Source organism: Argopecten irradians, chromosome 8, assembly GCF_041381155.1.
Source record: "Argopecten irradians isolate NY chromosome 8, Ai_NY, whole genome shotgun sequence".
Classification (NCBI taxonomy): domain Eukaryota; kingdom Metazoa; phylum Mollusca; class Bivalvia; order Pectinida; family Pectinidae; genus Argopecten; species Argopecten irradians.
The window spans coordinates 8,275,100-8,294,719 of record NC_091141.1 but is presented as its reverse complement, the minus strand read 5'-3'; the positions used below and the strand labels follow the sequence as shown (position 1 = coordinate 8,294,719).

General features: G+C 37.4%; 2 protein-coding genes across 2 annotated transcripts in view; one reads left to right on the top strand and one right to left on the bottom strand.

Moving 5' to 3' along the window:
• Positions 1 to 533: 533 nt before the first annotated feature.
• LOC138328955 (large ribosomal subunit protein uL15-like) lies at positions 534 to 4,746 on the bottom strand. Its single transcript, XM_069275662.1, has 5 exons — positions 4,741 to 4,746; positions 3,182 to 3,245; positions 2,784 to 2,859; positions 1,325 to 1,496; positions 534 to 713 (listed from the first exon to the last, which is right to left on the bottom strand). Exons 1-5 carry the CDS (start codon positions 4,744 to 4,746, stop codon positions 585 to 587), a joined length of 447 nt encoding a protein of 148 aa, XP_069131763.1. The 3' UTR covers positions 534 to 584.
• Positions 3,982 to 19,620, top strand: part of LOC138328946 (DENN domain-containing protein 2B-like) — a 29,501-nt gene continuing 13,862 nt past the window's right edge. The window contains exons 1-6 of the mRNA XM_069275654.1: positions 3,982 to 4,116; positions 6,372 to 8,000; positions 13,476 to 13,580; positions 14,197 to 14,270; positions 14,496 to 14,636; positions 17,750 to 17,800. Of these exons, the coding sequence (XP_069131755.1) occupies positions 6,500 to 8,000; positions 13,476 to 13,580; positions 14,197 to 14,270; positions 14,496 to 14,636; positions 17,750 to 17,800 (1,872 nt within the window). The 5' untranslated portion in view covers positions 3,982 to 4,116; positions 6,372 to 6,499. The remainder of the gene's footprint in view (positions 4,117 to 6,371; positions 8,001 to 13,475; positions 13,581 to 14,196; positions 14,271 to 14,495; positions 14,637 to 17,749; positions 17,801 to 19,620) is intronic.

The following is a 19,620-nucleotide window of genomic DNA, read 5'->3' as shown; positions in this document are numbered from 1 at the left end:
GGCATCAGCACCTTTCTATTCAGTTCCTGTGGTCATCTCTGGGTTGTGACTTGCAAGTTCAAATACCAAGTGCAGTTGCCAGGTGCCGACTGAGGGTTTTGTTTTTAATCCATCTTTCCTCCATTAAGGATGCGTTTAACGGTGCACATCATAAAATATGAAAGTCACTTACAGCCCTAATATTGTCAAGATGTCCAAGTGCCTGGTGCAGTGCACATAGATTAAAGAAACTTATTTCACTTACACATATCAACACAATATGGTTCTTACAATTGCTTCCAAGGTATTACAATATTGGCAATAGGAAACTGGAAACAGAAATTTTCTTGACCAAAATATAAGGGTCACTTTAAAAGCAAGAATCAATGGTCAAAATGACTCCTCCAAATTGAGTTGATGTTTTGTTACTAATAAAGAAACATTATTCAAAAAGAATTCGCATAGACCATAGTTTACTCTTACCAAAACTCCAGACATCTTGACAATTTCTAGGATTTTCAAGTTTTTTCAGGTTAAAATAATCAACAAGAACATTGTGTTGGATGCCTGTTTTTAATGTCATAAATAAAATGAGAAGTCCATATTTATGCCACTAGAACACAGGCGCCACCAGCTGCCTTGATTTTAAGTTCTGCTGATCTGCTGAAGAAGCGGGCCTTCACAATCACAGGCTGCTTGGGCAAATGTCCCTTTCCTAAGACCTTGTAGTATCCCTGTAAACCAAGAGCAAACAATCAGACTTTAAATGACTTGCAAGTGAAGTGTAAAGAGGGATCATGGTTTTGACAGCTAAAGGTCAATGTTAGTTTTATGATTATTGATGGAATACTGACACTCTTGTAGTGACAAACCATTTCTACACAGTGACCCAGTTTTTAGCCAAAGATGAACGAAGTCCTATAATTAAGTATTTTTTGTGGTCACATTAAGTTTCACGACAATCAAATTAGAAAATAACAAATTTTTAGTAATTTTGCATGAAAGCATTTTCTGAAATCAATATTGTACTGGGTTAGGCATCTTTAAATGCACTTCTTTCCTGAACAACACCATTTTGGTACACATTGAACGCTGAATCACAAGAAAACAAGAAATAATTACTTAATTCTAAATCCTTTTGAAAATGAAACCAAGGTACTGTAATATTCAATGCATTGAAAACCTTAATAGGTTTCTTTGATTTTTTTTCTATTGCAAATTTATTTATGTCTTACTTTATGCAATACTTCATATAATGCTTGTCCAAATTTAGTTCTATAAGCCTCCCCTTTTGTTTTTTAAGTACCCTGGGTGCCTATTGGGTTAAATAAATAAATGTACTTACTGCACGCACAACATCGATAACAGGAGCCTTGTCTTTGCTTGAAGCATATTTTTCCCTGGTCTGGTCGGACACGAGGGACCACAGTTTGTCCAAATTTACTGTGGGGCAGAAAAACTTATTCTGGGTCTTGTGGTAGTATCTCATACCAACTTTTCCGAAGTAACCTGGATGGCTGAAAAATAAATTGGGTTGTGTAAATGTGGTATTCAACTTTTGGAATGGGATAAAGCAATAATCAGACATTCACTTTTATAAAAATTCACTTCAATGAAATTATTCAAAATCCAATTTAATCCATATTTCTGTGACCAATAGAAAAAGAAATGTAATTATGTAACCCAAGATTTGAATGAAGAGAATTCATCTTTGTGTGACTGTAAGTAATATAAACTCTCCTTTAAACTTGCAATATATGATTAAATGATCCATTTCAGTATACTTGCTGATGGAGCAGGGCGTATTCTCGAGTTTGGAATAAAAAGCTTCAGGAGGCCAATAAAATCTTTAAATTTTTTGTTTTCCCCATGGTAACTTAATTTAGCTTTCAGATATTACTTTTCGAGAGAATCTTTAGAGACCATTCTTTATACAGTAAACATGGTTATAATGAGCTTCTAGAGACAATCAAATCACTTTATTATAACTGTTACATAGTTTATTCAGTATTTTGTGGCTAGTATTCACCAGGGTTACATACTCCCCTCTCAAGGAAATGACTCATCCTTGAGTTTCCAGTGGTTAATAGCAATTTAATAGCAATAACCCCCCCCCCCAGATCGATTGGGAAATTTAGCTACCATTATGTGAAAACAAATGGGCGTTTTTGATTGGGGAATCAGGCCCAATAATAATATTGGCTTAAAAATGCATGACACAATTCTATGCTACATGAATGCAAACCAGTTAATTCCAGACAATTACAAGCCATGAATAAATGATTTTTAAACCAATTGAATACTGATTCAGTGTTTTTCCTGCCTATATATTTGGGGCCGAAATAAGGCCCCATTCCCAATTGTATTTCTTGCTATTTTTTCCCAAATCTGTGTCTAAATTTCCCAAATCAGTGAGTTGAAGCCTATTTTGTGCGACGAAACTAAAAAATTACGGAAATCACAAGTCTGAATGTCGTATTTTATTATCTATTCTTACACTTGATTCTTAGAGAAGCATAATTTTCTATTTCTACCTTTTCCAAAATTTCCATAAACACTGTTTAAATTTTTCATTTCCTACTTTTATCGCAAAAAAAATCCCAATTTTCACCAGGTGGCAATTTCCCAAAATACCCAGGAAAAACACTGTGATTGAAAACAACCAATATAAACCTGGCACTGCAACTGTTCCACATGGGCCTAAGACTAAGGTTGGAGGGACACCTTAATCACACCTGTTGTTGCTATGTAATTGTATCTTTTTTGTTTTTGCCAAGTCGGAGATGGAAATCTGTTTTACTTACTATTTGTCAAAGTTGATCCTGTGGTGATGTTGACCACCAGCGTTACCACGACCACCAGGATGCTTCCTGTGTTTGCCTGTAAGAAATAGGTTTTCGTGATTACCATTCAGATTATAAAACAGTAATAAATCTTATTTTATCGACGCCAAGTTTGCTGAAGGGCTTTAAAATCACTAGACCCACTTGTTAGTTTAGACCATGATATTAAAACATCTTCTAATTTTAATGCAGAATATGTAAGAGAATGTTAAGATTAATATGTCGGCTAACAGGATAGGTTAAAATTCCCATTCATGAACTTATATTTTTGTAGTGTGGATGTATCTTGTTCTTGTTGCTTTAAATAAACACAACCAGAACAGGTTATGTGAAGAATACAACATGAAACTTCCACTCACCGATACGACCATGTCCATGACTGACATGACCTCTCAGCTTCCTGGTCTTCTTCAACTTTGTTGTCTAAAAGAGAAAAATGCAAACTTTGCTTCACTACTCAGACATTACACTATTAATACTAATTTCAAATAATTAATTTGAATATCTTATCATTAGTGCAGAAGTCTCTTCTTTACCACTGTTCAATCACTACGAAAGTAATCATTACGTAAAATGTTAATGAAAGGTTGAGAGTTTTACAGTACTTAGTCACAGGATCCAAAGAATTTGATATTAATTCGGTCAGTAATGTATAGCACAAACTTGTTCTGACAATAAAATTCGTAAAAATTCACCATCCCGGGGTGGCATTGGTAGGGAAGGCAATTATTTCCCCTAGGATGAATCAATAGAAAGTGAACGTAAATCGCATCACAAAATGGCAAGATATAAATAAACCGACGAATACAAACTATGATATAACATAAATTATGGCAAGCATGGAAGATGAAATTAAAAGCTTCAATTAGCGAATCGTGCATAATCACAAGGTTTGTCCGATCGTACGTGATTATGTTGCAGCTCTCAATGCCTAAATTTATCACAATATTTTTTATGTTTTGGAATAAGGTATGGGGTGAAATCTAAATGAACGGATAACATATTCATCTGGGAGAATTTCAGCATAATTTCACAGAAAAATGACTTTAATTAAAGGCGATGAAGACAGATATCGAAGTGTTGTTGTGGTAATAACCCACCATGTTGAAATTTGGATAGAAAAGACCGGAAGCGGAAAGGACAAACCGGATGTTCAAAAACAAACATGGCTGACGTAGAGAAGGAAGCAGTTTGATTTTCTTTTTTTGAGCTAAAATGCCGACCGCAAATTCAGCATTAGCGATGAAATTAAGACATGAATTCCACATACAGAGTTTTTTTCAAGGTAGAAAAAGCAAGTACATTTTGACAGATATATAATTTATTTAAAATCTGCCCCTGTGAACCAAGAGAAGCGCTAATGTTTACATCAAATTAGTGCGGACTGCACTCCATGAATCATAATTAGCTCATATTATCAATGAACACTATAAACAATGAGCAATACTTGCATATATTATATCGTATCTAAAACGATGTCATAAAAACGGCCGATGTTGGAATGGCCGATGTTTAAAAAAAAACCAATAAACAAGTAACTACTGCAGTACTTAATAGTACTAGTGCGATCATTAATGCATGGTGTATGTTTTTTATTTTAATTGACAGTCATTGTATGTGTTAATGTCCCAATACCCTTATATGTCTGGTTGTTTATCTTGATTTAGAATTTTTTTTTATTTTGTTGTAAACAATGCAGAGAAAGGACTATATTGAAGTAAAGATGTACTCTACAGAAAGGATTTGGAAAATTTTGATAAATATCATAATAAATAGTGAACATTGCTAAGTGGGTCCCATTTTTCAAACAAACCGAAGTTAGCCAATTGTAAAGTCATTGCCAAGCACACTTTGTGACTAATGTAGCTATATTACGTCTTTCCAAACTCTTCCGAGAACACATCATTAACTTTCCTACTTCCATACGGCAACGATCGTAACTTCTATGGCAAGTTGGCAATCATGCAGTTTAATATGAATGCATGTTTACAAGCATCAATTCTTAACAACTGCCGTACCAAAGTTAATAAAGAGATCATTATCAATATATTTTCATATTGCTTAATTTTAACTACATCTACAAATACTAACAATATCGGGGTCAAATCTAACTTGACTTTTTGCTGCTAGTTACATATAATGTGACTGTAATGGAAATCAAAGTGTATATTTTCTGTGACATTATTTCCATCATAATGAATTGCAATATAAGTGCTTTGTCTCATATAGAGATCACTGCTTATTATTTTTGTTTTATGTTAACGACCAAATGTGTTTTTCCAAACAAAGTTTTTTGTAACATTTTTAATGTTTTAGAAAAAACCCTAATTTCCACTATGTGGAAAGTAAACTGATTAAGAATTATGATGTTTATATTATGTGTAGTGGGATTGGACTGGGTTGATCATCAGTGACCAGGTAGCTCAGTCGGTAGAGCACTCGGCTAGTATTCTGAGGGTCCCGGGTTCGAATCCCGGTCTGGCCGCTACATTTTCTCCTCTCCTGTTACATATGTATGGAAAAGCCAATTAATTAAAATAGAATAAATCCATACAATATAGGCCAAAATTAGAAAAATGGGCAGTTACATGTATCTCGTTATGAGAAAATGTATGTGATGATATGTTTACACTTCTTAATTATGATCTTTATTAAGCTCATATCCTGATCTGTTGAATACCGGTACATGAACAGTTAACGTTGTACAACATTGATCATCAATAGCCTAAAACCTTAAGGAACCTTATATATGCTATCCATTATTTTATTAAAACTCACAGTAATTAAAGGGACAATTCAGTCTAAGAGTACATTAAAATTTGTACATATATCGGAAAAAAACCCGTTCTAATGGAAATTAGATCAGTCGGTTTTACTGTGATATGCCAGAAAAGCCCATGGTGGTGAAATGCGTGTGAAATGTTCAAACTCGCTCGCTGTCGGCCATTACACATTGTGGTCGAACATCTTGTATGCCGAAACCTGTCCCTTGCTCGTAGAGTAATGCTACTTTTGTCTAGAACTGCTCAAATCGCTCTGACAGTAGTGTGTTTACCTTATTAGGTTAATTGTCTTGCCTAAAAATCATTTTATCACCTCCACAATGGTTATGTAGTTCATTTGTTTAGCGTGCGTGACTTTGGCTCGGGTAAGGGTACAACGTATACATGTACCTGCTTTATCGTATTGATCAACGATTTGTAATTACAACGGTATCAATTAAAATACTAAACAATGACGTGGAATTTGTCAATATTTTATGTTATATGTTTCATAAGAAATGTAGAACAATACATTTATGCCATATTTTGCTTCTTTGCTATGTAAAGATATTAGCCTGAGTGAATTGTCCCTTTAAAAATACAGGTAATATATATACAAATATAAATTAATGAATGGTTATGGTGCAGGAATGTTTTAAAATGTAAAATCTTTCTCAACAAGTGTGGAAGCTTCAAAGTTTACGCAAATAATCCTGATTTTGCAATTAAAATAAAAAAAAATTATTTTCAATAATTATAAAATATAACAACATTTTTTTATTTTTAGATGTCAAATTGAGGACTAATGGTACCAGAAGAATGACAGACCAAAACTGGATTTATTATCAAAGAAATCTGATTTAAATTGCTACAGTACTACTTCTAGTGTGTTCAGTTTCACATTAAAAGGAAAAAATGGCAGAAGGTCCAGGTTTGCCAAAAACCAGTGTAAGGCAGTTAGCTCCTGGTCAGTTGAAAAATATTCGTGAAATGTTTGAAGCCAAATCTGATAGTCCAGAGAAGACAGGAAGTCCGGAAAAAAGTATAAACCACAATCGACCTCAATTAACTCGTCCTCGACCACTGTCAACTGTGTCTATAAAGTCAGACAATATGAAGACAAGGGAACAGGAGAATAATCAAACTCGTCCCCCCAGACCGGTAACGATGTTCAAACCATCCCCGCTATCTAAACCTGTGACAACCACAGACAGAAAAGTGAGTGGGGAACCTGTTTCACGAAATATAAAACCAGTTCGTAAAAAATCCAGAGCAAAAAGTGATGTGTTTGAGTCATCAGAAGCTGTTGTGAAAGCTATGAATATGATGAACAACCAGGGGAAAGCCACACCAGTCCCAAGGGAACGCAGTCCCAGGCCAAGTTCTCATACCAGGAATTCTTCTTTGGGGACTATAGAGTTGAAACTTAAGTCTACAACAGACGAAAGTGTTTCAGATATTGTGTCGAGAAGGACGAAAATGTTTGAATCTGCTGATTCATCGAAACAAACCGATTCAAAACAATCAAATGTTGCATTAAGGCCAACGCCTCCCATTCGCCCAAGGTCCAGACCTACAAGTGGGTCTAGTGATGGTGATCCATCAGAAAATTCTAAAACAGTTGACGGCCCTGGTGTGGGGTACTGTAGCCCCTGGGACATCGGTAAAAATATTTTAACTAGTCCACCACCTCCCCCAAAGAAACCCCCACGTACAGGTGCCCATGATGACTATCTTAGGGTGAAAGTAAATCCTGAAAATGAAAGAGTAAAAGATGATGAGATTGTTATTAAACCTAATATTTTGTATGAAAGTATTGACGACATTGAGGACGAAAAGAAAAAATCAGACGAAAAGAAAAAATCAGATGAAAAGGAAAAAGAAAAGACTGAACCTGTTTACAGAAAGATAGTCAAAAGTAAAGAAAGTAATACAGGTGATGATACTAGCTCAAATAAAGATGAAAGCAGACCGAAAAAACCCACTCGACCTCCTCCTCCGAGATCTAGACCAATATCAATTGCTTCGGACAATTTTGATGATTTCTCTTTTGAAAAACAAGCTAGAGATCCAAAACGAAAGCCAGCTATTCCAAAGAAGCCCATCTCCCCAGATGCTGATTTTAGTATGAGTAGCCCACTGTATGAGGACATGGTCGTAAAACATCTAGATTTGGATGATATTAAACACTGGGACCTTCCCAGTACTCAAGTGAAAAGGAATCAGATGAGGAGAAGTGTCAGTGCAGAGTGTGTAGCAGACAAAAAAGACGACCTGCTTGGTGATGCAGTGTACGTGGATCCTGTCAAGTTCAGGGATGATATTTACGTGGACTCTGGGGGCTACGCTGTACCTTATAAACACCGTCATCTACAGCAGACATCCTCCCTAGTAGAACCAGGCAGTAATTCTGTAAGTATGAGGTCTACAGCAGACATCCTCCCTAGTAGAACCAGGCAGTAATTCAGTAAGTAAAGTAGAACCAGGCAGTAATTCTGTAAGTATGAGGTCTACAGCAGATATCTTCCCTAATAGAACCAGGCAGTAATTCAGTAAGTAAAGTAGAACCAGGCAGTAATTCTGTAAGTATGTGGTCTTCAGCAGACATCCTCCCTAGTAGAACCAGGCAGTAATTCTGTAAGTATGTGGTCTTCAGCAGACATCCTCCCTAGTAGAACCAGGCAGTAATTCTGTAAGTATGAGGTCTACAGCAGACATCCTCCCTAGTAGAACCAGGCAGTAATTCTGTAAGTATAGGGTCTACAGTAGACATCCTCCCTAGTAGAACCAGGCAGTAATTCAGTAAGTATGGGGTCTACAGCAGACATCCTCTCTAGTAGAACCAGGCAGTAATTCAGTAAGTATGAGGTCTACAGCAGACATCCTCCATAATAGAACCAGGCAGTAATTCAGTAAGTATGAGGTCTACAGCAGACATCCTCCCTAGTAGAACCAGGCAGTAATTCTGTAAGTATGAGATCTACAGCAGACATCCTCCCTAGTAGAACCAGGCAGTAATTCAGTAAGTATGAGGTCTACAGCAGACATCCTCCCTAGTAGAACCAGGCAGTAATTCAGTAAGTATGAGGTCTACAGCAGACATCCTCCCTAGTAGAACCAGGCAGTAATTCTGTAAGTATGAGGTCTACAGCAGACATCCTCCCTAGTAGAACCAGGCAGTAATTCTGTAAGTATGGGGTCTACAGCAGACATCCTCCCTAGTAGAACCAGGCAGTAATTCTGTAAGTATGGGGTCTACAGCAGACATCCTCCCTAGTAGAACCAGGCAGTAATTCTGTAAGTATGGGGTCTACAGCTGACATCCTCCCTAGTAGAACCAGGCAGTAATTCTGTAAGTATGAGGTCTACAGCAGACATCCTCCCTAGTAGAACCAGGCAGTAATTCTGTAAGTATGAGGTCTACAGCAGACATCCTCCCTAGTAGAACCAGGCAGTAATTCTGTAAGTATGAGGTCTACAGCAGACATCCTCCCTAGTAGAACCAGGCAGTAATTCTGTAAGTATGGGGTCTTCAGCAGACATCCTCCCTAGTAGAACCAGGCAGTAATTCTGTAAGTATGAGGTCTACAGCAGACATCCTCCCTAGTAGAACCAGGCAGTAATTCAGTAAGTATGAGGTCTACAGCAGACATCATCCCTAGTAGAACCAGGCAGTAATTCTGTAAGTATGAGGTCTACAGCAGACATCCTCCCTAGTAGAACCAGGCAGTAATTCTGTAAGTATGAGGTCTACAGCAGACATCCTCCCTAGTAGAACCAGGCAGTAATTCAGTAAGTATGAGGTCTACAGCAGACATCCTCCCTAGTAGAACCAGGCAGTAATTCTGTAAGTATGAGGTCTACAGCAGACATCCTCCCTAGTAGAACCAGGCAGTAATTCAATCCTCCCTAATAGAACCAGGCAGTAATTCTGTAAGTATGGGGTCTACAGCAGACATCCTCCCTAGTAGAACCAGGCAGTAATTCTGTAAGTATGAGGTCTACAGCAGACATCATCCCTAGTAGAACCAGGCAGTAATTCTGTAAGTATGAGGTCTACAGCAGACATCCTCCCTAGTAGACCAGGCAGTAATTCTGTAAGTATGAGTCTACAGCAGACATCCTCCCTAGTAGAACCAGGCAGTAATTCTGTAAGTATGAGGTCTACAGCAGACATCCTCCCTAGTAGAACCAGGCAGTAATTCGTAAGTAAGTATGAGATCTACAGCAGACATCCTCCCTAGTAGAACCAGGCAGTAATTCTGTAAGTATGAGGTCTACAGCAGACATCCTCCCTAGTAGAACCAGGCAGTAATTCTGTAAGTATGAGGGTCTACAGCAGACATCCTCCCTAGTAGAACCAGGCAGTAATTCTGTAAGTATGGGGTCTACAGCAGACATCCTCCCTAGTAGAACCAGGCAGTAATTCTGTAAGTATGAGGTCTACAGCAGACATCCTCCCTAGTAGAACCAGGCAGTAATTCTGTAAGTATGGGGTCTACAGCAGACATCCTCCCTAGTAGAACCAGGCAGTAATTCTGTAAGTATGAGGGTCTACAGCAGACATCCTCCCTAGTAGAACCAGGCAGTAATTCTGTAAGTATGGGGTCTACAGCAGACATCCTCCCTAGTAGAACCAGGCAGTAATTCTGTAAGTATGGGGTCTACAGCAGACATCCTCCCTAGTAGAACCAGGCAGTAATTCTGTAAGTATGGGGTCTACAGCAGACATCCTCCCTAGTAGAACCAGGCAGTAATTCTGTAAGTATGGTTACAAAATCTCCTAGTAAACCAGGCATATCGTAATATTGTAAGTATGGTCTACAGCAGACATCCTCCCTAGTAGAACCAGCGTAATTCTGTAAGTATGGGGTCTACAGCAGACATCCTCCCTAGTAGAACCAGGCAGTAATTCTGTAAGTATGGGGTCTACAGCAGACATCCTCCCTAGTAGAACCAGGCAGTAATTCTGTAAGTATGGGGTCTACAGCAGACATCATCCCTAGTAGAACCAGGCAGTAATTCTGTAAGTATGGGGTCTACAGCAGACATCCTCCCTAGTAGAACCAGGCAGTAATTCTGTAAGTATGAGGTCTACAGCAGACATCCTCCCTAGTAGAACCAGGCAGTAATTCTGTAAGTATGGGGTCTACAGCAGACATCCTCCCTAGTAGAACCAGGCAGTAATTCTGTAAGTATGAGGGTCTACAGCAGACATCCTCCCTAGTAGAACCAGGCAGTAATTCTGTAAGTATGGGGTCTACAGCAGACATCCTCCCTAGTAGAACCAGGCTGTAATTCTGTAAGTATGAGATCTACAGCAGACATCATCCCTAGTAGAACCAGGCAGTAATTCTGTAAGTATGAGATCTACAGCAGACATCCTCCCTAGTAGAACCAGGCAGTAATTCTGTAAGTATGAGGTCTACAGCAGACATCCTCCCTAGTAGAACCAGGCAGTAATTCTGTAAGTATGAGGTCTACAGCAGACATCCTCCCTAGTAGAACCAGGCAGTAATTCAGTAAGTATGAGGTCTACAGCAGACATCCTCCCTAGTAGAACCAGGCAGTAATTCTGTAAGTATGGGGTCTACAGCAGACATCCTCCCTAGTAGAACCAGGCAGTAATTCTGTAAGTATGGGGTCTACAGCTGACATCCTCCCTAGTAGAACCAGGCAGTAATTCTGTAAGTATGGGGTCTACAGCAGACATCCTCCCTAGTAGAACCAGGCAGTAATTCTGTAAGTATGGGGTCTACAGCAGACATCCTCCCTAGTAGAACCAGGCAGTAATTCTGTAAGTATGAGGTCTACAGCAGACATCCTCCCTAGTAGAACCAGGCAGTAATTCAGTAAGTATGAGGTCTACAGCAGACATCATCCCTAGTAGAACCAGGCAGTAATTCTGTAAGTATGAGGTCTACAGCAGACATCCTCCCTAGTAGAACCAGGCAGTAATTCAGTAAGTATGGGGTCTACAGCAGACATCCTCCCTAGTAGAACCAGGCAGTAATTCTGTAAGTATGAGGTCTACAGCAGACATCCTCCCTAGTAGAACCAGGCAGTAATTCTGTAAGTATGAGGTCTACAGCAGACATCCTCCCTAGTAGAACCAGGCAGTAATTCTGTAAGTATGAGGTCTACAGCAGACATCCTCCCTAGTAGAACCAGGCAGTAATTCTGTAAGTATGAGGGTCTACAGCAGACATCCTCCCTAGTAGAACCAGGCAGTAATTCTGTAAGTATGGGGTCTACAGCAGACATCCTCCCTAGTAGAACCAGGCAGTAATTCTGTAAGTATGAGGTCTACAGCAGACATCCTCCCTAGTAGAACCAGGCAGTAATTCTGTAAGTATGAGGTCTACAGCAGACATCCTCCCTAGTAGAACCAGGACAGTAATTCAGTAAGTATGAGGTCTACAGCAGACATCATCCCTAGTAGAACCAGACAGTAATTCTGTAAGTATGGGTCTACAGCAGACATCCTCCCTAGTAGAACCAGGCAGTAATTCAGTAAGTATGAGGTCTACAGCAGACATCCTCCCTAGTAGAACCAGGCAGTAATTCTGTAAGTATGGGGTCTACAGCAGACATCCTCCCTAATAGAACCAGGCAGTAATTCGTAAGTATGAGGTCTACAGCAGACATCCTCCCTAGTAGAACCAGGCAGTAATTCTGTAAGTATGAGGTCTACAGCAGAACCAGGCAGTCCTCCCTAATAGAACCAGACAGTAATTCTGTAAGTATGAGGTCTACAGCAGACATCCTCCCTAGTAGAACCAGGCAGTAATTCTGTAAGTATGAGGTCTACAGCAGACATCCTCCCTAGTAGAAACCAGACAGTAATTCTGTAAGTATAGGGTCTACAGCAGACATCCTCCCTAGTAGAACCAGGCAGTAATTCTGTAAGTATGAGGTCTACAGCAGACATCCTCCCTAGTAGAACCAGGCAGTAATTCTGTAAGTATGAGGTCTACAGCAGACATCCTCCCTAGTAGAACCAGGCAGTAATTCTGTAAGTATGAGGTCTACAGCAGACATCCTCCCTAGTAGAACCAGGCAGTAATTCAGTAAGTATGAGGTCTACAGCAGACATCCTCCCTAGTAGAACCAGGCAGTAATTCTGTAAGTAAATTAGACCAGCACAGTCCTTCCTAGTAAAACCACAGTATTGTAATATAGGTCTGCAGGTTCCTAGAATTAACCAGAGGTCATTCTGTAAGTATGAGGTCTACAGCAGACATCCTCCCTAGTAGAACCAGGCGAGTAATTCTGTAAGTATGAGGTCTAAGCAGACATCCTCCCTAGTAGAACAAAGGCAGTAATTTTCTTGTTATAAGTATGTGGTCTACAGCATACATCATCCTAGTTGCAAAAGAATTCAGTAATTATGATTTACAGCAGACCATCCTAGTAGATATCAGGCGAGTAATTCTGTAAGTATTAGGTCTACTGAGACATCCTTTCTGTAGAACCAGGGCAGTCAATGCAGACCAATCTGTAAAATACATGTTCAAACTCTCTGCTGGTTTGAATTAACCAGAGTTTACCCATAATGAAGTCAACAGTCAAGTGTAGGGACAAATCTGAAAAGTTAGCTACTGATTTCTTTTCTGAATAGACTTGAGTCCAACCTAGTAAAAAGCAAACCAGACGATTAAAAATCTTCAAAAGAAAAAGCTAGAGAGTGTAAGGAACAGTTTATTTGAATACACATGTTAAATCTTTTTAACGCTATACAGACATAACTTCCATCTAATATTTATAGATCATTTCATTTCAAGTAAGGACTGTGACAGGTACGTAGACATGTATATTGAAAAAATGAGAAATATAATTAGAAGGGAAATAAACCGTGCATAAGTTAAAAGATTCTTTCTTTGCTTTTTAGGTACGGATCAAGATCAGTCTGGCCTTCTCAGTAGGTTCGAAGCTATGCAACAAAAGACAGAAGAAGGAAGTGTGGATGAAGAAACTCCAGAACAACCATCGTCAGGTAAGCTGACAATTTTAATTATTTGGGTATAACTGTAAAATCAAAGCCTATCTTTGTTAGAATTAATCTGTGATGAACATCACATACTTAAAGATGCTCCACGGCTGACAAATGGTATTTCTTCACTAACAAAAATAAGGGCAGACGATTTAGTATTTTTCTTCGTTTACAAAAGTTACTTACTTTACACCATTACTACTGTTGAAAAGTTTGAGCTTCTAATTTTACTTCAAGTTAAAAATATGAAAAATAATTAATTGCATCCCGAAAAAATTACGTGGCACTATATCCTTTGGAATGAAGTACTGATTGCGCCTGCACCAAAGACAAAATCAATTATTTTATATTATTTTTTGTGTTAATTAGGCATATACCCACAAGATTAAACACAAATTATTGTAAAAATGATGAGTATCGTTTATGCTCTGTCGGCGGTGTAGCATCTTTAATTGATTATTCAAAGTGTTTCAAATCACCTGTTAATTAAACATTTATAACTTGGCAATACTAGGCCATGATGTAGGTTGGTAATTTGGTACTCATTATTTTGTGTATAAATATTTTTTATTTAAAATGCCCATGTATTTATAAGAAGTTTTTTTTTCATTTCATTCAGAGAATGACAGTTTGGTTGATGTATCTGAGATTGTCAAGAGGAAAGAACATTGCAGTCTTGTGCGGAAAAGGACGGTAATTAAATACATAACAGTTCAAAGTAAACAAAAAACTAAAGTATTGTTCAAACTAATGTCTTCAGGTGTAATTTGTATGAAAAATAGGAATGAAACAGACAGTATCAACTCAAGGTAGGTTTTGCACTAAAATTTGATAGAATATGATGCAATGTTTATATTTCTCACATAAATATATTGTTCTAATGAATCACTTGAAATGGAAGTTAAACCTATGTTATAGATGAAAAGCGTACGAGGCTCACGGAGATACCAGGCGAAGATCTACCCTCAGATGTTTGATTATGGATTGATTGTCGGTCTGGAGGAGAAAGAGGAACAAGTGGGCTATAAACCTAAAATCCTCTACAAATTCCCAGATATGGTAAGATTTCTTCTGATTTACTCAAAACATGGTGAAAAATTCTATGTGCATTTCTTGTGTATTAATCTACTAACTGATTAATTCTAATCATCCAGGTAATATCTCTTTTGAAGAATAATTTACAATGCTGGTCTCTTCATGCAGCATAAGGACACTCTGTATTCTTTGACTGTTGATGCAATAGAATGACCTAATCATAAGCACAACTAAAACATTTCAACATCAGTACCAAGTCACTGTCTAAGGTACATATCATTGATTACCCATATCTTTATTCTCTCTGTAACTAATCAATGTTGACTACAGGGTAGCTATCTTAGTGTGTTTGGTGCAATCAGGAATGATTGGTATTATTTAGAAGTACCACAGAGATAAGAATCCTTGATACTCCAGGGGTTCCAGTGATTTACAGGACTTGCCTAGATGAGTCCTGGACACATGATTTTCCTGTGGGACTCACCAAAATTTTGAGAACCCTGTATATTTCTTTGTATTGAGACTCAGCAAAATTTGAAAATTAGTCTTCTGGACTCGTCTTAAAAGATCCTACATAAATTGCTGGGTTACTATCACTGTTGTTACAGTTATAACCACCCCTGGACTATTTCATAGCAAAACTGAAGGCTCAGTGTGCTACAACAGATGGGAGAGATAGTTTGGTCCTTTGATGTACGTCAAATGAATTGGCCTGTGATCGGTCAGATGTTTACTCCTTCAGTTTTACTTCGACATAGTGCAGGGGTGGATATCATGGCAGTGATAGTAACACCTGGAGTATTGAGGATGAGAAAAAAGATAATTTGTATATGGCCACACTCACATCAGACTTTCACTTGTGATGGAAATAGAAAGTTTTCCCTGCCTTTTGTACAATATACAGTGTGATCTTTAACAAGATGTTGCACAAATTTATTGTTTGAATTCATGATGCCACTGTCATTCTTTGTTTCCAATGTAATGAAAGTTCAGTATCTGGGACACAGTGTTATAATTTCGTAATTGATTCAGCTGGGTTTTAGGTTTACTTGGATTGAATTATCATATTGCAAGTCAGCGTCATTTAAGGATATGCCATGTTTATCAGGTTTCCTAATTTGTGAAAAACCTGAGTACCTGGAGGAAAAGCAATACCCCACAGTCTGTACCTATTAACCCATCTACCGGGTATATAGTTTTGAATTCACAACCCAGAGATGAATACTATAGTAATATGTAAGGACGCCTTGTAAGCACTAGGCTGAAAAAAGGTCTTAACCCAGTTTCATCAACATTTCCTAATTTTAACTAAAGATCTCCTTAGAAAAACATTACGAAAGTTGCGGAACGTTCCTTAAATTTATAAGATTTTTTCGTTGTCTTCTGTTACGTTTTCTATACAGACTTTTATGTTAAGGAATTTCATAAAGTAAAGGAATGTTGATGAAAGTGGACCCTGGGGCTCCAGTGGTACCAGATATTGTCAATGCATGGAATACCTGATATCTGATGTTCCCAGAAAAGTTGATTTGGCTGGCGGGTTATACCTATACATGTATTGACATTAAGTTAATGTTTGAATATTGAGCATATTGATGACACATAACACAATTAATTTCAATCAATATTTTTTAATATTTATGTCATCCTTATTTTCGTTATTTTGACAAAACTATAAGCTATGTATGGACTCTTTTGACTTTGCAGATCATTGCTCTTTGTGATAATCTTGATTAATTTAAAGTTTCTGGCTGTTGTTTTTTGTGATATTGCACCTCAGCAACAGGTAAACACACCTTATACAATGCTGCTTGATGAGATTGGTTATACACGTGACAGTTTGCTTCATTTGTGATTGTGAATGAGACATGTGGCTTTACAATCATTTCTCAGAAACATGGTCACACAAGTTTTAGTTATCATCAATTTGTGTTTTCATAGACTTCATTTTAACTTCATTAATTTAGCAAACTTTGGAGTGTATAGTATATTAGTATAGCTATGGAAGTAGAGATGAGAGTTTAACTAACATTTGTAACTTAATCAATGTGTATATCTATTTCAATGGTAAAAACAGGTAATCATCTACTGAAGTGTGTAGAAATAAAAGATTTACATTGATGAACTATTCAATTTTCCTCCATGAAAACGGTACAGGGGAAAAACTGCAGCAATATTTTTTTTTTATTTTAAGTATAAGAAACTGATCCATCCTCATTTTATTAGCCAACCATCCTAAGATGGTGGGCTATTGATGATGGTGGGCTATTCAAATCGCTATTCGTCCATGGTCTGTGGTCTGTGGTCCATTGTCCATCCTTCTGTCGGTTTGTTAACCATTCTTGTTTTCCCTAGTGCCTAGTTGTTCATATTGCTTATTGGGATTGATTGGTAAACAAGATGGCCACCAGGCAGCCATCTTGGATTTGATAATGAAAGTTTGTTAGCGCTATTTCTCAGAAAGAACTATAGGGATCTTTCTCAAATTTCATTTAAGGTTCCCATTGGTGCCTAGTAGTAGTTGTGCATATTGCGTTTTGGGATCAATTGGTAAACAAGATGACCACCAGGCAGCCATCTTGGATTATGATAGTTAAAGATTGTTTTCGCTATTTCTCAGAAAGTACTGTTGGGATCGTTCTCAAATTTCATCTGTAGGTCCCCCCACGACCTTAGTTGTTGAATTATATTTTGGGATCAATTGGTCAACATAATGGCTGCCAGGCAGCCATCTTGGATTTTGATAATTAAAGTTTGCTAACGTTGTTTCTCAGAAAGTTCTGAAGGGATCATTCTCAAATTTCATATGTATGTTCCCCTTGGGCCCTAATTGGGCATATTGAGTTTTGGGACCAATTGGTCAACAAGATGGCCACCAGGCTGCCATCTTAGGGTTGGTAGTTTGAAAAGTAGAGAAAATATTAATCTGTCAATTGTCAGACATAGATCAATCTTTGGTAAGCGCCAAGATCCCTTTGGGATGTCTCGTTGAATATTGCACAGGGATTTGACACATATCCTTAGTAGCCAAAGGATTTTTAATAAGTGCCTGTGTATCAAGCCGATATTACTTGTAATTAGCCTTAGGATAAGTTTTTATGAGACATATAAGTAAGCTTTACTAATTGTGTTGATAGACTCACATAAGACTAGATAGCGAGGGCCGGTTGAGTTTAGGCCCTGATATGGTAAGTCATTTTGTCAGCAGTTTGGGTTTTCTTTATTGTCTCTTGGTTCATATAGTTTTAGGTTCTGCTGTTATTTATGTCTTGATGTTTATTATTGTTACTTATGTTTTATTTATTGATTTAAAAATCATTTATAAAATATAATAGACATTATTTATAAACAATAATTATTTTGTTTACGCTATTTTCGAGTATTACTCTGTCACCTATTTATTTAAAGATTTACTTCAGTAGAATTTTTTATGTTAAGGAGCTCGAGCTATAACTAAAAAAACAGAGTGTATTTTCAGAGAATATACCACAAAGCGGTTAAAAACGACAGTATATTTCTCTCACACCAACACGTGAAATACTGGCTGATATAGGGCAATACACCCATGTCACCTGAAGCTGTATTACATGGCTACCATGCAATAAAGCCTTGTGACATAGTGTTAACAAAAATACTACTTTCTTGGTACAATTTTAACATTTTTTCAGAAACTATGCTGCATTTACTTTAAAAGATACAAACAATGGAATTTGCGTTGAAAATATCACACAATTATCATGCATGGAGAAATAATTTGCATCACTGATTTTTTTCGAATTCATTTCAAAATGGGGGAAAGTCACAGGAGTAAATTTGCAATTAAACGTCGAAGTATGAGAGAAAAATACTCTTTCATATGAGGATATATCCACATATGAAAGAGTATTTTTAATATATGAAGGATAGGGATATTCTACCCTCGGGATCACAAAAAGTTTTAAAAACCTCGGCAAGCCTTGGGGTTTACAACATTTTGTGACCCTCGGGAAGAGTATTCCTATCCTTCATATCCACATATGAAAGAGTCTTATAATATATACTCTGCATTTCATTATTTTGTGCTTTAGCTCCTTAACATAAACAAATCTATTCAAGAAAGTCTTTATAATTCAATCTATTCAAGGAATTCCATATTTCATGAGTAGAGGTCTTTTGTCGATGGAGTCATTACGTCATTGTTTAATTCAGCCAATCAGAGGCAACATAGCAACATCATTTTTTTATTTTATGATAACATACATTTTCAATCCAAAGAAGATGCTTGTTGCAAGCAAGATTGAATTATTTTTGCATCAAAAGAATATGTTACAATGGCTGGCATGACTGGTGGTGTAAATGTATTGTGCCGATAGCATAGCTTTGGATAAATGAAAGGTTTTGGAATAATGTGTTGTTGCTAGTTCTCTACCGGGTGGTGATTGAAGGGTTTTCATGTCAACTTTATAGCTGCTCTCATTGAAAATTAAAAAACAAATTCATTACAAAAACTGCTGTGAAACTTTGTCTGTTTAGCCATATTTTTATCTCAATTGAAGGGCCAGCTTGTCCTAAATTCTGTCAAAATCTAAAATCTAAAGTCTCCTGACTTGAAGTTTCGGAAATTCTAAAATTCTTCCATAAAATCCTTAAAAAAAGGATTGAAATTCTTTCTTTGAAAATAAATACAACATGGAATAGTCTTTGCCATAAATCACTAGCATGTTAGCATTTTGTTTTATATTTGTTATGATATCTTAATTAGCTGTTACAACTGCTAAGTATGCACCATTATCACAACTAGCCTATCACTTCTACCACTTCATGTTAGGTTGTGTTTACTCTGTTTATGCATGATCATCAATTGTCCTTTTGTTGCACGATTCACGCCTTGATATAGATTCAGTACATGGACTGTTATCACATGGCATGTGTGTATTGTTTGTTCAGCTGATAATTTTTGTCTTGAATCTGTTTTCGTTCATACCTATGTTTGTTTATGAGTTTCTTTTCATCCCTTCATTCCATACAG

Coding starts and splice junctions, on each gene's coding strand:
- LOC138328955 (XM_069275662.1), bottom strand. Junction 2,860..3,181: donor TCATGGACATGGTCGTATCG/GTGAGTGGAAGT, acceptor TATTTCTTACAG/GCAAACACAGGAAGCATCCT. Junction 714..1,324: donor TTATCGATGTTGTGCGTGCA/GTAAGTACATTT, acceptor CTTGGTTTACAG/GGATACTACAAGGTCTTAGG.